Here is a 16,759-nt window from a genome sequence, read left to right as displayed (position 1 = left end):
TGTGGGGTTGTTTTTGCCATTCCATGCCCATTTACTACCTCCCCTCTTCCACTCCTCCAAGAATATCTGTGATGCTGACAGAAAGGAGGAGTCGTGTTTCATTGTTTTCACAGTGTATTTCAGTGTGACATTTGACAACACAGGGCTGCCATGAGTCAAATATCTCATGTGATACTCACACACTTGACAGCCCTTTCACACATTCCCACAACTAGGCTGAGATATTGACCTATAAGCAGGGCAGTAGGGATGGCCTGTAATTGCTACTGCCAGCTACCAGGGGCTGCTGCTCCACCTACTGGATTAGAGCAGGGAAGGAGCATCCAGAAGTGGAGGCAGCAGGAGCATCAAAAGCAAGCATGAGTGGTGACAGAAGATAAGGTGACTAGACTTGGATCTAGGAGCCCTCATTTCCCACACACTTCCAAATTCTCCTCCCAGACACCTCCACCCAGTCCCTGTTCAAACCCCAGCTTCCCCTCCCTAGATATCCCCACCAGGCTCCCTCTAGGCATCCCCAGCTGGCTTCCTCCCCAAAAGGCTTCCTGCTCATTCCCAGCAACTAGGTACAGCCTCCAGACATTCTAGCATTCCCCAGACACTTGTCAGCATGCACCCAACTACTTAGAACTTCCAAACATCCTCCAGCACAGATGCACCCACCCAGCGTCCTATCCACCATAGCTCCAATGATTTGTACATTTCCATATCTGACCCCAAACTAGGGTATATTGATCATAATCTGAAGTATATAATTATATGCAAATTTCTTACAAATATGTATATTGGCTCTTTAAATGTTTACATGAAATGTCCCACATGGAAGAGCACAGAATTTGGCAGCTATGGAAATAAGGGCCTTTCTTGCATTGGGTTTACTTTACTCCACAAGCAGTCCCACTTATTTCTGCTGGATCGTGTTATACATACCAGACAATATATATAAAGGTTACAGAATCTGGCCCTCGAGGTAAAAGTAGAAGCTAAGTCTCTACAAGGCTATTTTCCATGGAAAGCGGTACCAATATTCTACAGATAACTTCCTTGATTATTTTTCAGAAGTATTTTGTATAAGCAGATCAGGTAAGCAAAAGTAAATCTAAAAAGAACAGAGGTAATAATGGAGAAGGTAGTCTTAGGTCTGTGCAGACACCAGCTGGACTGTATGTGGTGTGCTGCTTTGATACACTAGTTCCAGAAGACAGAGGAAACACAAGACCAAGGATATCACAGTAAATGTATGTTTTCAGACTTCAGTGGATAAGGTTCAGCTCAAGTTATTTCCTTCTCATTTTAAGGCCATAATTTATCATGAGGATGACTGCGCCAGCAATTTATTCCTTGACACAACTTGCAGACAACTGGACAGCTGCCAGTTGGATGGCATTTCTAGCTCAAGTTCTTTAGAATGTAATTTTTTTTTGCCAGTAACCTAAATCAAGTGTCAGATTCTACTCAGCAATATTTATCTTGAAGTCTTTGAGCTCAGAAAGGCAATGCCCTTTTGGCAATAGTGGGGAAGGCACTTGCTGTGAAGAAAGGATAAGCACCTTAAGATACTTTGATCCTCATTCTACTGTGTTGATACAAAAATTAATTTCAGGCAATGCGCACAGACTGCAATTTTATTTCCTTGTATTGATTTATTTTGAGTTTTAAAATGCACGTAACTATGTGGCTTAGGTGAACCTATTGTAACAATTGCATGTACTACAATATAAACCAATGGGAAATTGTGAAGTCTTCCTTTTGTAATTAACCGACTAGGAGTATCTGTAATACACACTAATGCTATACATACCCTCCTTTCAAAAGCTTAGCAAAAAAAACTTTTTGCAGGTTTTGCAGCATGCTCTTGAAAATCAACAGATGTTTTCTTTCTTGAATTGAGAAGGGAAGTTAGTCAAGGGCATCTTTAAGAACACCCTATTTCCAGCCTACTCCAGTTTAAACCATGCAGTGACTGCGTTAGCTGATCTCAACTGCTTGACACCACATAGGGAGATATGTGGCCTCTTGGAATCTAAACAATTTAAATGCTTTATAGGTCAAAAACTGCACCTTGAATTACACCCAGAATGAATTGGAAGCCATTGCCAGCCTTTGAGCAAGGTGCGGTATGATTTCTGTAATAGGCACTGCAAAGCAAACAGCCTTCTATATTCTTCACTTCCATGCAGAGCACATAGCAGTAACCCAAAAGGAAAAAATAGTAATCTTAGGTATCTGATACCAGAACATCCAGAAGGAGTTTGATAGCCACGTGAACCCAAGTCACAAACAAGGGAGCCAAAACAGCCTTCTCTGTTTCTTCTTCTTTGTTCCTCAACCTACAAGTATGTCCTCATCGCTTCCTGTGTTGTGTCTCAGCACTAATCCAAGACTTCTTTGTACAGATGTGTTGAACAGGTGGGGCCAAAGAATAGAAATCCTTTGAATGCCATATAAAAGAACCCTCAGAGCTGATGAATAGTAACACAGTATTACTCCTGATATCTTTCAAAAAGAAAGGATCAGCTAATGGAGAAACCATCTACCCTGCAGTGTGTATTGGCACTCAAAGAACATGCTGTGGTTAATGGTTCTGAAGACAGCAGATGGACCAAAAAGTCTTCCTGGACGTTTGAACTTCATTCACCACTAGGAAGAAATTATCAGCCAGCACAACTAATTCCGTTCTCTATGCCATACCCAGACTTAAAACCTAAAATCACTTGGTCAAGGAGACTAAAGGAATTCAAATATTGGTGTTCATCGTGACTTCAATAATGGCAACAATTGCTATCTATTCTATTACTTCAGTCATCATTTTGACAAATGATAAATACCATTTAGTATGCCAATTGGTAAAAGACCAAGGTTTATTGGCATATTTTGTTAAAATTCAATTTCCTTACACTGTCTTGAATGTTGAAAAAACTAACCAGATAGAAATTCATACAGAAGAGGTGTAACATCTTGTCAGTCCCAACATTACATATGCTGACATTTCTGAGTAAAAAGCTGCTCAAGCTTCTCAGCCTCAGCTGTCATTCTGTAAATGTAACTCTTAATCACACACTACCACTGCCTTTAAATGTTTAGCTTAAAGGCATCTATTAATTGGAATTGGTGTAAAGTTTTTCAGGAAGGTCATTTATGTTGCATACTATGGTTTCCTACCATAGTTCAGAACTGGAGCACCCAAGCAGAATTTTATATTCAAGTGTCAGCAGTCCACCAGGTCAGCTAGTGTGAGTTCTGCAACAATATCTATACCCAATTATTACTGCCTAAAATGGTCATGTACATTGTAACCTGATGTCATGTAGAGCAGATACTAGGGGATGGATTTTCAAAAGTGCTGTGCTCTCACTTCTACAACTGATGCCAAAGGAAGCTGTGGGTGCTCAGCATCTGAGAATCAGGATCTGAGATTCAACAAAGTCTCTTATCCAAAAGCCCTATTCAAGATGTATAAAATACTTTCTATAAATCTTTGACTACAGGACTTGCCATATAATAATTGAGAAATAAGTAAAAACTATGCAAGCCAGCTCAGTTTTAATTTAAAATCCAGAAAATGAAAACTGATGATCTTAACATAAAAATGGAATTAGTAGCTCTGATCCATAGCCTCTTACAAACTTTGCTACAGATATGTTTGAATTGATAAACACCAGGTACTTCTCTTGCTGTCTTTATTAATTTGCTGCATACCTTTTCAAATCCATCTGAACTGGTTATGTACAACTTCCCTCCTTCAGTTCTTAACCACTAGTCTGAAAATTAGTTACTATGCAGGGGTCCCATCTCCATTCTCTGAACAATAATTTCAGTTGAATTTTGGGGTATGCAAGTAATGAAGGATCAGCCTAATTAAGTATTAGCATTCATTAGGGACAAATAGAGTGAGTACATCTAAGAGCATTCCAGCTTTGCCTTATCTAGCACCATCTCAATACCTGCAGTGTTTCCTACAAGAAATACCTAGGCAATAATATAGATGTTGACAAAATGTGATATTATCTAAGGCAACTGGAAAAAATAGTGTTCACTGAAATAGTTCAGGAGAAAACATGAATGTGCCTGAATGGGCATTGCCAGTCTGCTATAATGATGAGACAGCCTGCTAGAGGAATCCATGAGGTGGGAGGCGAGAGTTCATTTGCTTCTACATGGCTGGCCAAGAAGAACCTTGTGGTTCAGAAACCCATCTCTGGAGTCCAAGGAGAATCGGTACCATTTGTTTCTAGATAGCTGGTCCAGAAGATCCCTGGCCTTCAAAAACTCCTCAGACACTGAAGGGAAGGGGGGAAGAGAGAGGGATATCAAATTTCTCCTGCTCTTTGGGGAGAATATCTATAGAAAACAGGCAAGTGAAAGAGGTTGGGATTAGGTTCTCCTGCAAGTGTGTTGAATTTTCTGACCTTGATGGTGTCACTCCCCTAGTTAGCATGAACTGATGCCTTTCCATTTAAGATCTTACTTTATGAGCTTGCATTCTAATCTTTCTTTTTCTGAAGATAACAGATCTTTCTTTATAAATTAACATTACATCCAGAATAATGTTTGTTCTGTTTTACATATTTTCAGACTTTGCCTTCTCCACTTTTAAGCAATCAACAAAAATAAGATTTTTTTCTACTTGCAGCCTTCTGAAAACATTGTATGTAAAAAGTTAGAAAAATATTAATATTAAGCCTTGTATCACCCTATTATCTTTCTGCTACATATCTTTCTCTTCATGACCACTTTTTTCTTATCTCTTTGCTAATGCTGTAGTCCTCACCTATATTATTCTTTTTGAGTTTAGCCAAAATTTTCAAACATGGTTGACTAAATATGGGTTCAGGTGCCTAATTGAGGGTGTTCATACTTGAAAATATTGGTCTTTGTAAGTAAATGTGTTGTATAATATAATATCAAAATTTTTCCTGAAATCCAACTAAGTCTGTTGTTTTTCCTCATCTATCAATTTGATAATATCAATAGCAGATTTCAGAGTAGCAGCCGTGTTAGTCTGTATTCGCGAAAAAGAAAAGGAGTACTTGTGGCACCTTAGCGACTAACAAATTTATTTGAGCATAAGCTTTCGTAAGCTACAGCTCACTTCATTGGATGCCGTTATTCATGATTTTTTATATATCAAGTTAATTATCCAATACATTTGAGTTATACATTTATAATGTTGCACATTTCATAATCTTATTCACTTCATAATCTTGTTCCTTATCAGTCTATCATCATCATCTCACATCTCACCATCCTCATAAAATCAGGCTCACAGATCAATAATTGTTTTTTTCTATCCTGTTTCATAAATATGTTCTTTCTACGTTTTTATAAACTTGTATATCACTGTGGTATCTGAGCATCTTCCACAATGTAAATACAAGCTAACTATATTACCAAACTCCAGTCATTTAGAAGCACCCTGGCCCTTTCTGAGCTATCATAAATCCTTTCTAAAGGCTTTCTGTTTACTAAGATATTAATTTTGTAATTCTGGGATATAATTTGTTTGGGACTTGTGCTTTGTCAACATTTCTAATTGTCTAATTATCTGCTCCATTGCAATGAAAAAGCTTTAAACATTTCTTCCTTCCTTCACCCTTTTATGTTATGAACTTTATTTGTTTAAATACCCTAAGCTTTTGACAATAGGACTATTTAGTTCATTGAGATTGTTTGTCTGATACAACATACACAAAGCCATTTCTCTTACCTGATTAAGGAACAGGCTTCATAAAAGTTTTTTCTCTACAACTTAGACTGTAATGGATCTATTTCCTTCATTGTAGCATAGTTTTTTCAGAAGATTCTGTGTTCTAAAAAGGAAATTACTTTCATTAAAAATGTGTTGTGCTAAATTCTGTCCTAATTCTGACTTAGGTGAAATTTCACAGTGCAAAATTTTGGACAGCTATTTTTTGTAGGAAATATTACTCTATCAGTTCATTCTTTCTGATTCTTCTTGTGAGAATGGTAAAGCTGGAATAATGAATGTCTGTAATACATGGATATCAAGGCAGTAATTTCTGTCCCATCTTTTTACTTTGGTCCACAGTATAGTAGCAGCAGTGTACCTCCATTAGAAACAGTGTTTTGCAGAAAAAATACTGTGAATTACAGAAGCTTGGACTTACATTTTGGCAAATTTAAGGGTTTTTAAAATGTATTTATTACTGAATAGCAAGCATTTAATTACTCTGAACTCTTGCATCATTATTTTTATAGATTGGATGGAATTCATATATTTAGATTTTTGCTAAAGCCTTTGGAAATTACTGTCAGTATCTAAGTGATCCAAAGCCCATTGAATTCAATTTAAAGGGTCTCATTGATTTCAGTAGGCTTTGTAACAAGTACTAATTGTATATGTTATTTATCTCATGATTTAATAAGTGGCCAGTTTTGCCTCAATTAGTAATTAATAATACACAGTTAATTTATACATATTTTATTAATATTTAATAAATGATGACTGCTTCTGTCTACTTTAAGAACTTAATATAAACCATGTCACAGAACACATTAATTTTAAGCTCATACAGGGACAAATTCTGGGAAATACACGCTCAAAAATGTTCACTGGGAGATTTGGCCCCAAATATGATACTGTTGCTATTAGGTATGGAGCATATTATAAACTACCATAAATAGTGTTAATGTTCTGTTAATTTGGGGATTTATCCTAGGAGTATTTAGCAGCCACAACTGCCATAAACAGCAATGGGAATTACAGATGCTTCACTCCCTTGCAGGACTGAGGACTCACAGGAGCCCAATTCTGTGAGATGCTGGTACCTTTAATTACTTTGATGTGCAACGAGAACAGTCAGTACCTCTCAAGACTGGATTTACTCCACCAGCATAGAACCAGACTTTATATGGCTGGAATATTGACCACTTAGCGAGGTGAAATCCAGCTCAGGTCCGGAGTCCAGGAGTGCAGCACTGCCTCTTTCATCCCTACCCTAGCATTAGGTTGCTAATGTGGGCTACAATCTGTGGCCATGGTACTCAAAACAAGTATAATTGGGGACTGGTACTTTGGGATCTTTGGTCCCTCCCTGGACAGTCTCTGGTTTACCCCTTGGCTTTCCATGCTGGACTATATGGGGCTGCCAAGAACGATCTGTGCCTCATGTGAGTGTGTGCACACCCATGTGTGGCTGTCCTGCCAGCAAATCCCCAGCACAGTCCTTGTGGAGGGTTTCTATGATGCAGAGGGCCTTCTGTTGGCTCTCTACACTATGGGAGGATTCTATTTCTGTGATCTAAAAAAAACCTGAACCCACATCTACAGAGGCAAAAATGACTAATTCATGTAGGGTACACTTTACCCTGTATAGAGGGCCCACCCAAAGCCTATTCACCACTCATCTCCCACCTACATTCTGTTCTGACAGTTAAAGTGGAATGTAAATGATTGGCCTTGGGCTGGCCCTCTGCACAGGATGAATTCCACTCATAATTTACTGCATCTACTAGCCTTCTCTAATACAAGTATTGTTAAAATGAGGAGAACATAGAAGCCTAATATGTCACTTAGTATGATTATAAAAATATTTTAAATTGGCATTTAATTAGAAGAATAATGTATTGATCAGTGAAGTTTTACAATGTTGTTAACATTTAAATCTAAAATAGCATTGGAAAATCCTGTTAATCAAAGTTAATGAAGAGCGGGTGGGGGAGGGTTTAAACTGTAACTCTTTAACAAAATCAGATGAAATTTATTTCAAGTGGTTTAAAAGATAATTTAAAACATAATCCTAATGTGAACACATTTCTGTGCTCACTCTGAAATGAACATGATTCACATGAAGGAAAAATAGTCTGATGGGAGCAGAGACAAAGAACCCAGGTCATGACCAGGGACCCAGGGATTACAAATGGTAGTGGGTATGAGCCACCTTTTTAATGTTTTTGTTTACTCCTGCTTGGCAATCAGAGCCAAGCTTTTCATAAATAAGACCCTAAGATTAGTCTCCTATATCCTGATTTGGCTCCTAAATAAATGGGCTAATTTTCAAAAGTTTGGAGCATCTAGTAGCTCTCATTGAGGTGAATTAGGAGCTGCTGGGCAATAAGCAATTTGAAAATCAACCTAATTATTTAGAATCCAAAATTTAGATTTAGGAGCCTACATTTAATTCTTGTGTTTGAAAACTTTGGCCCAGGTGTTGTGGCCCACTCAAGTGTGCATAGAAGCTGCACTTAGAAGAAAGTTAGAGCAGGGGCAGCTAAGAAGATAAGCCACTCGGAAGAGTTTGTAGCATAGTTTCATTTAGCTGATTCCCAATATGAATTTTTTAGAAGATATTCACATTTCACCTTATACAGGAAAGGCGTAGCTTCAGAATGTTTATTCTGTGTAGCTTCCTGTTCTGTAACCATTGAATGTCTCAATTATACCCAAGGAGACATAGAGACATAAGAATTCACTGTGTATGCTGCTTTTATGATGCTCAATCCTGAAGAGTTATGATTATTAAGCTAAAATTGGTAGTTAAGAACTACAGTATAAGATTGAGTCCATATTGATTATAAATAATAAAGTTGTTTGGCTCTCGTGGAATCTTGTTGATTAACTGACTTTATGAAATAAACTAAACAATAAATTAAACAATAGTTCTTTTCCATTTTATATTACAGTGTTCCAACATTCCAGAGTCTTCCTGAAGAGATACTCAGTAAGCTTGCAGATGTCCTAGAAGAGGTAAGTGATTTTAATTCTTGAGGATAGTATGAGGTCCATGGGCTGTAGGTCTTCTTGTAGGAAAATCTTCTAGGCTGTCTTCAGAACTCACAACTTCACAGTTTTGTTCCAGATCATGGTTATCTGTTTCATTATTTAGACATAATGAGCTTGATTAAACCCTGAAGGTTCAGATAGTGAAATATGCATCTTTCTACATTCACTGCAGGACAATATCAGCCTTGGAGGAGGATGGTAACAGTATGTCTACTGCCCTCCCATTGAGATTACAGCAGGGTAGGGCAGACATGTCTAGATATAACAGATGCCCTGCTGGAAGGGTCTGCCCAGGAGCTATACCAAATTATTTTTTTTCCTAGATGAAATCCTGACTCTGCTGAAGTCAATAGGATTTTTGCTTCTAACTTCAGTGAAGCCAGGATTTTCCTTCACATCTTTCTGGTCTGTGCTTGCTGACTCTGGCCCTCCTAAGTGGAGTGGGGATTGTGGCCAGCCTGCTCCACTGCTCCCATCGTCTGGCAGACTTTCCACCACCAGGGGTCAGTAGCCTAAATAGATTCCGCATATAGATTTGACTTATTTAGCCTGAGAGGGAGATCAGTTAGCATTTAGGAAACTTATCTTGGAAGTTTATTTGCTAATTTAGGGCCTTAGCCTGCAAGTTGTTGAGTGTTGTCAACTCTCAAAGCAGTTAGTACATTCTAGGAATTGGGCCATTTCAATACTCTGTTGGCTTATGAATTTGTTTTCACTTTTCTTCTGCTTTGTACATATGCCACACAAAATATATTTTGATTTAGCCTTTGTATAAAATCTAGCAATAAGACATTTGATATATTTAGTGACATGCTTTCAATGAGTCCTTAACAGGACTTGCAGCATTTTGGGGTTCCTGTTTGCTCTTATAAATTTAATTTAAAATAATTACATTGCATATAGCATAGTTTGTATTTGCCTACTTAACTGCCCATTTTGCACATCAGAATTACACACTTCTGTATATTACAGGCACAATTAATGAGACCATTACAAATTTAACTTGTATGCTTTAAATGTTTGATTTTTTTTTCACAACTTGACCAACAAAACCAATAGTGTAGTCATGTAGCAAAAGAATGAAGGCATAATACTTAAATATTCAAGAAAAAAGCTGATTTTTTAACTTCTTTTTAGTTCTGCAACCTCTGTTAATATGCTGTTACTTTTCCTTTGCTTTCTTTTATTTAATATGTGAGAAAATTTTGCAACCTCTGTTTTTATTAGAAATCTAAGCAAAACATACATTTGTCAAGCACAATAAAGAAATCATGGGGCATTCTGTGCTGCTGCCAGAGAAATGTTTGGAGTATTTTGAAAAATAGCCATAATAATTCAGAATGCTGTGAATAAGCGTGTGCTGAATTAAATCTGTGTATATCAAAAATACGTGCTTAACTGGAAATAGTTTAATTTATTTGGATCATGTTAACAATATTAAACTCTATACATCAATTTTACACGAAAATGTGTAAAGTCAATAAAATACTTTTTCTAGCTACATGTTAGCTGTCAGGGAAAAAAAACATGATGAACAAATGAGAGACAAAAATATAAAAGTAAGTATTCCTGGGAATGCTTATCTAGCATTACTTCTGTTAATTTTACATATATGAGTAAAACTAGCAAGATTTGGCTCTTTTAGTTTTATGTTGATCTCTTGATTATAAGAAAGTTATAAGAAAATAGCTATCAAGAAAAAGGGTGAAGTATAGAAATAAGCTGAATCCTAATTGGAAAAAATAAAAGAAACACAAGTTGCATAACATTAATGGAAATGATGTTAGTTCTTTGGTAGGAGAATATATCTTTTTCTTTTTAAAGTGGTTTGCCCTGTGTAACCAATACCTGCACGGAGCCAATTATTTAAGGCTAGACTGTACGCTCCTCTATCAAGAGAATTGGTTAATTGCATCTAGTCTGTACTAGATGATCTGTTAGAGGACTTTCCAACAGACATTTTTACATTTCCTAAGTGATGAAAAACATTTTTGCTTTTCAATGTGTTATTCTTTGTTTTCATGTAACAAATTCTTCATAAACTATAGAATTACCTGTAGTACTTACTGCAAGGCTGTATATTTAATGTTTTACAAAATCAAACATTTGTAAATGAATTAACAAAGTAATTGTATTTTTATCTTAGCTTTTACTCTAACAAAAATTGAATGAAAGTGACTGACTTGGCACAGTGTGAGGCAGGGAATAATCTCACTCTTAATGTCACAATTTAATACACTGTTTCTTTTTAAGAAACTCTGTGGATAACGCAGCACAGGTGCACTACATTTTTCTAACACCTTCTAAAAGAGCTGTTAGCTAAAAATGCAGAAACTAAAGGCCTGCATTTGTTATCCATCATCCAAAGCAATTGTGGAAATGTTAGGAAGACAGTGAGAAAATGACCATGTTTGATAACATGACCACACCTTTAAAGTTGATACAAAAATTAAAATGACTTATTTAGCAGAGATAAATTGAATGTGAATTAACAAAACATGAGTGCAATTCTCCTCTGTCTTCTAGTGGTTTCACATTAATGTAACATCACTGCAGTCGCTCATGATTTATACCAGAGTGAAAGCAGAACCAGGCCCATCGACTTGAATGTGAGCAGATTTGAGCCCCAATTAATAATTGTGTTGTAGTTTTGTCATCTAATTTATTCATATTAATTAGGTAAATTTTATCTTTACCTGTACAGATTGAATTTGATTACAAATGTTGGGTGTAACCTGTGTACTTGAAATCAATTCTGCTCTGTTACTAACCCAATATAGTTTAGAGCAGTCTCAAAGCTTCAAACTGCACCAACTGGTAGTGGCCCCCAAAGGCCATTATAACAACTGGGGCTCACCAGAGAACACTGCATTCTAGACACACTGTTGGCATCTCCTTAAAGAGGCACAGAACCAGAATTTTAGCTAGCTGATTCACATCAACTTTCTGACCTTTTCTGATGCTAGGGTGATGAAAAGTGGCTAGAACAGAGCAAAGGAACTGTTCTATTTTTTTTTAATTAAAATGATTATATTCATATTTTTTGAAAATGTATGAGACTGAAATTTTTATTACCATTTTTCAAAGTGTTTGGTCACAGCTGATTTTTTTTCATTTATTTCAAAACCTGAGAATCTTTGTTTTCAGGGTTTGATTTATGTTGTTTTAAACTGAGTCACAGTTGTCTGTGTTGAAGCAGATCTTTCTGGTCTCTGACTTTATTGGGTTATTTATCCTTGGGCTTGCCAAACATGCTAACTCTGTCAATGAGTAATATGTTTCTGTGGCTTATATGAGACTTGCACTGATTTTTTCTTTTGTGCATTGTGGCTGTGCATATCATCTTATAGTTGGTGGTTGTTTATCTGTAATAATAAAATATATAGATATTTTCTATATGAAAAATGCTGTACGTATTATCAAAAAGGAGTATTAAAAGACTTTTTAACATGACCAGTACATGTCAAATAGTGTATTGTGAGTCTGAATCAAGTTGGGATTTTCCATTTGGCTTATCCAGAACATCTCATCCAGTTCTGGGAGGACATTTCATCTAGTTCTCTGGGAGTCCAAAAAAACTCAGTTCAATTCCAGTTCATCACTCAAGTTACTATAGGCCAGGACCAGATGTAAGGGGTTTAGGTACATAGTGATACCACAATTCCAATTCATGTTACACATCACACAGTTTGTATACATTTTTCCTAACTACTAAAATCTGAATTTCTTGAATCTAATTGGTTTGGACATTGTATGGATTATGTAGGAACCAGTTCTTTATGTCCTTCCCTTATCTGCATTTCAAGTTTATCAGTTATCCCACTTATCTCAACTTGCCCGGGAGATACTGTCTCCAGCACATGGTCTGCCACACCCTTGTTTACAGATTCACTCAAAATCATATGGCCTATCCACCTTTGTTTACAGTTTAATCTTTCACTCAAATTGTACGTATGTCCAGCAAGATCTATGCCTACAAAATGGCACCCAAAGACTGGCTTATGAACTCTACCAGAACTACTATACAAACAATACACCACAATATAAACTCTGCTTCAATGGGCATGCCAGCCCATGACTTCTTCCTACCCATCTCCACTCCAAATTGACCAAAATTTTAGCAGTAGGAATAGACCTGAATGGGCAAATTAAAGAGATGTGTTTAAAAAAAAAAAGTGGTGACAGGATTGTCAAAAGCCTGGACAGGAGTGGGAAGGAGAATAGATAAAGATTCTCCATGGTTGTCTGCCTACACATCTACATCAGCTATATAGTCTTATTTTTGCCTACTACCAATGTAAAATCTACTGTCCAAATAAACTCTGTTTCACCGAAGGAAACTATAAATATTCAATTGCTATAAACATTCATTGACTATAAAAATTATGTACAAAAAGAGGGAAATTCAGTGAAAAATGAAATGGTTCACAATAGTTCTATAGATAAGACAGACATTTAAAAGTCCTTCAATATATAAAGCTGAAACACTGCATGTAAATATACTGGAACTCCTCCACCCCACCCACCCTTTTGTTGGAGGAGTTCCAGTATAGTTACATGTTTTTAGAGGAAGTCTTTGTTTTAATAGTTTCTATTTCCCTTAGCATATTACAAATTTGCATCACTTAGTTTTCCCTCATCATGCAGTTAGTAACTCACTTAAATTAATTTATGAAGAAGACAGATGATTTTTCCTATTTAGGACACTTTAAAAGAAAATGTATTAAACAGTTCCCTTTTAATAATATGCATAACCAGTTCTTGTCTTCTAGCAATTCTTTACCATGTATGTGATTTGGAAACAGAAAAGGAATCTGTAATGAGCTCTAAATCAGCTCTATTGAAAATGTTAGAAAGTACTTTGAAGAGCCATGTAATATGCATAGCAATTTACTTCAAAATGACTTTCAAAACAAAAAATGACTCTGTGATGAACTGCAAATGAGTTGCCTACTATCAACATTTTGAATTCTATTCACAAAATATTTATGGTATCCCTCATATTATGGTAAACTGGGAAAATGTTTTTGAAAACTGATCTCACTTTCTTCGTTAGTTATACCTGTAAAACAATCTACCAGAAGTTATCTCTGGTCTCTTGGGTTGCGGAGCAGGCCAACTTCATACCACTACTCAGTATCTTATCTCTGTTTCCCTTCTTTCCACCACCTTGCTCCCACATACACCCATATACCTCATGCTGAAGCCTACACAAGTTACCGGAAGTCCTAGTGGTAGCCCATAATGGTCTGTATAGCCTCCTAGTAGAGGCCTATTTTCTGGAGGGCTTCAATCTTGAAGAGAGTGAAAATTTTAGCCTTGTATACTCGTGTTTTGGTGGGAAGAGCAGGGGGAAACTTTGACTCAGCAAATACTACTTTACTTCCTGGCTGAGCTGTGGAGCAACCCAGAGAAACATAATCCTTAGTAGTTCCCCCAAAGATTTGTACTAGACCTGTGCTGTTCCACATATTCATAAATGATCTGGAAAAAGGGGTAAACAGAGATGTGGCAAAATTTGCAGATGATACAAAATTACTCAAGATAGTTAAGTTCAAAACCAACTACCAAGAATTACAAAGGGATCTCATTAAACCGTGTGACTGGGCAAGAAAATGGCAGTGAAATTTAGTGTTGATAAATGCAACATAATACATAATCCCAACTATACATACAAAATGATGGGGTCTAAATTAGCTGGTGCCACACAAGAAAGAGATCTTGGAATCATTGTGGATAGTTCCCTGAAAATGTCCACTCAGTGAGCAGCGGCAGTCAAAAAAGTGAACAGAATGTGGGAATTATTAAGAAAGGGATAGATAATAAGACAGAAAATATCACAATGCCACTATATAAATCCATGATATGCCCACATCTTGCATACTGCATGCAGTTCTAGATGCCCCATCTCAAAGTTATATTAGAATTGTAAAAAGTCCAGAGAGGGCAACAAAAATGATTAGGGGAATGGAGTAGCTTCCATAGGAGGAGAGATTAAACAGACTGGGACTGTTCAGTTTTGAAAAGAGACTTTGGATATGATAGACGTCTATAAAATCATCACTAGTGTGGAGAAAGTGAATGCGCAGTCAAACTGTGGAACTTGTTTCCTGGGGATGTTGTGAAGGCCAAAAGTATAATTGGGTTCAAAGATTTAGAGAAGTTCATGGAGGATAGGTCCATCAATGACTATAGACCAAGATGGTCAGGAACACAACCCTATGCTCTGTGTGTCCTTAAACCTCTGACTGCTATAAGATGGGACTGGATGACAGAGGATGGATCACTTGATAAATTGTCCTGTTCTGGCCACTGTTGGAAGATAGGATACTTGGTTAAATAAACCATTGGTCTGACCCAATATAGCCATTCTTATGTTCTTACCATGTACACAGCATCACGCTAGTCTAATCTCAAGGTGCTGAAGGTATGGATCACAATAGTTATCTTTAGTTGCTTCATTTAAAATCTTGTTAGTCTTTTTGGTGATTATTTTTTAGTTAATACTTCTTTTTAAACAAAAAGCTGATAGAACTGAGTAACACAGGACAAGAGCTGAAAATGATCAAACAAACACGGTGAGCTGTGTTTATTAAAGATGGACCATGCTTCTGAATTACTGATATAGTTTGCTGTAATGTTAAAACAAAAAAAAGCTACATCATTCAGTTTAATGATATTCCTGTCAAATGCTCAACGTTCTCACCTAGCTTTTCCTAATTAGAAGCCTGATCCAAGGAAACATGAGATTTTTCCATTGACTTCAACACACTTTGTATCAAGCCTTTCTTCCTCCCCACATCCCTCCACTTGTACAATGTAACATTAATACATAACACAAATTCTCATGATTACAGTGTTTAACTGAAACATAAAATTCTGAATATAGTCTTCCCCCCCCGCACTGCTTCCTAGGCAAAGTTATACATGAACACAGATTAGAACAAGAAAGATACATAGTGCTTGTGCTTAGCATTTCCTGGTTTTGCAAACATTTAGTGCTCTCTCTCCCTGCGATCTCTTTCTTGGTGAATGCTAAGGGTCAAATCTTAGGAATCAGGTATCTGTAATTCTATGCTCTTCAATGCATCATGTCACAATTACCTTCTAAATTTAGAACCCACTGATATTACCGCATGGCACAGAAGCATATTTTAATAATAACCTTAGGGGGAAAATGGATATGAGAGAAATTTCAAATAAATAAGGGGAGAGGGTCTTTCTGGAAGCAGCAGCAGCAAAACTGCTTTTTCCATTTTAATTCTAAAAGATAAAATATGGCATTTGCTCAAAAGAAGTCACTGTAGTTTATGGGCATACTTATTGCCAAAGGAGGCTGTGGATTATAGTTAGAGCTGGGCTATTCATGGGAAAGATTATTCCTAAACGTTTTGTCAAATTTTGGAAATATATTTCAATTCTCCATGTTTGCATTCCTTTGTTAATAACTTTTCATGAACATGCCTCCAAATTAAGTTTTGTTTGTACGAATGGGCAAGGAAAAACACATTTTGGTCCCAATCCAATTTTTTTATGACTAATCAAAATATAGTAGTAAGTGGTAGTGCAAATAGTTTATTAGTCATCTAAGGTAAGACTTCTAAATTAAATATTAGCACTATGTAGCAGAGCAGCAGCCACCCACCTCATTGCACATGGAAGCAGGGGCAGCCCTAGACTAGCTGCCAGCAACTGGTGCCCTAGGCAAATCATCCAATCGGTGCCGCCACCCCCAAAGTCCAAGGGCAGATCTAGGCTGAGGTTTTTGGTAAAGTGGGAAACATTTTGCCCCTTTTTTCCTTTTAATGTTTTTTAAGCTTTTTTTTTTAAACACAGGCTTAATTATTTGGTTTGTCCGTCCGTCTGTCCAACCAATGTTTCTGAGATCTGATAAAATAGAGACACAAAATTTTCAGAATAGATTTGTACACGACAGCTAGATGATATTTCAGTCCAATTTCAAATAAAATGCATTAAAATATTAATTATTTTTATTATTACAAATCCAAAATCATC

The 16,759-nt window shown here is 36.7% G+C and overlaps 1 protein-coding gene across 4 annotated transcripts in view; it reads left to right on the top strand.

The window, feature by feature from the left end:
- The window catches only part of PRKG1 (protein kinase cGMP-dependent 1), an 869,388-nt gene that overhangs the window by 600,543 nt on the left and 252,086 nt on the right, over positions 1-16,759 (top strand). For all 4 annotated transcript variants that reach the window (XM_038411702.2, XM_038411700.2, XM_043518662.1 and 1 more), the window contains one exon: positions 8,644-8,707. In XM_038411702.2, the coding sequence (XP_038267630.1) occupies positions 8,644-8,707 (64 nt within the window). The remainder of the gene's footprint in view (positions 1-8,643; positions 8,708-16,759) is intronic.

The sequence above is a fragment of the Dermochelys coriacea genome, chromosome 7 (assembly GCF_009764565.3).
Source record: "Dermochelys coriacea isolate rDerCor1 chromosome 7, rDerCor1.pri.v4, whole genome shotgun sequence".
Classification (NCBI taxonomy): domain Eukaryota; kingdom Metazoa; phylum Chordata; order Testudines; family Dermochelyidae; genus Dermochelys; species Dermochelys coriacea.
The sequence above is the reverse complement of the archived record's forward strand: the minus strand, read 5'-3'. Positions and strand labels throughout refer to the sequence as shown.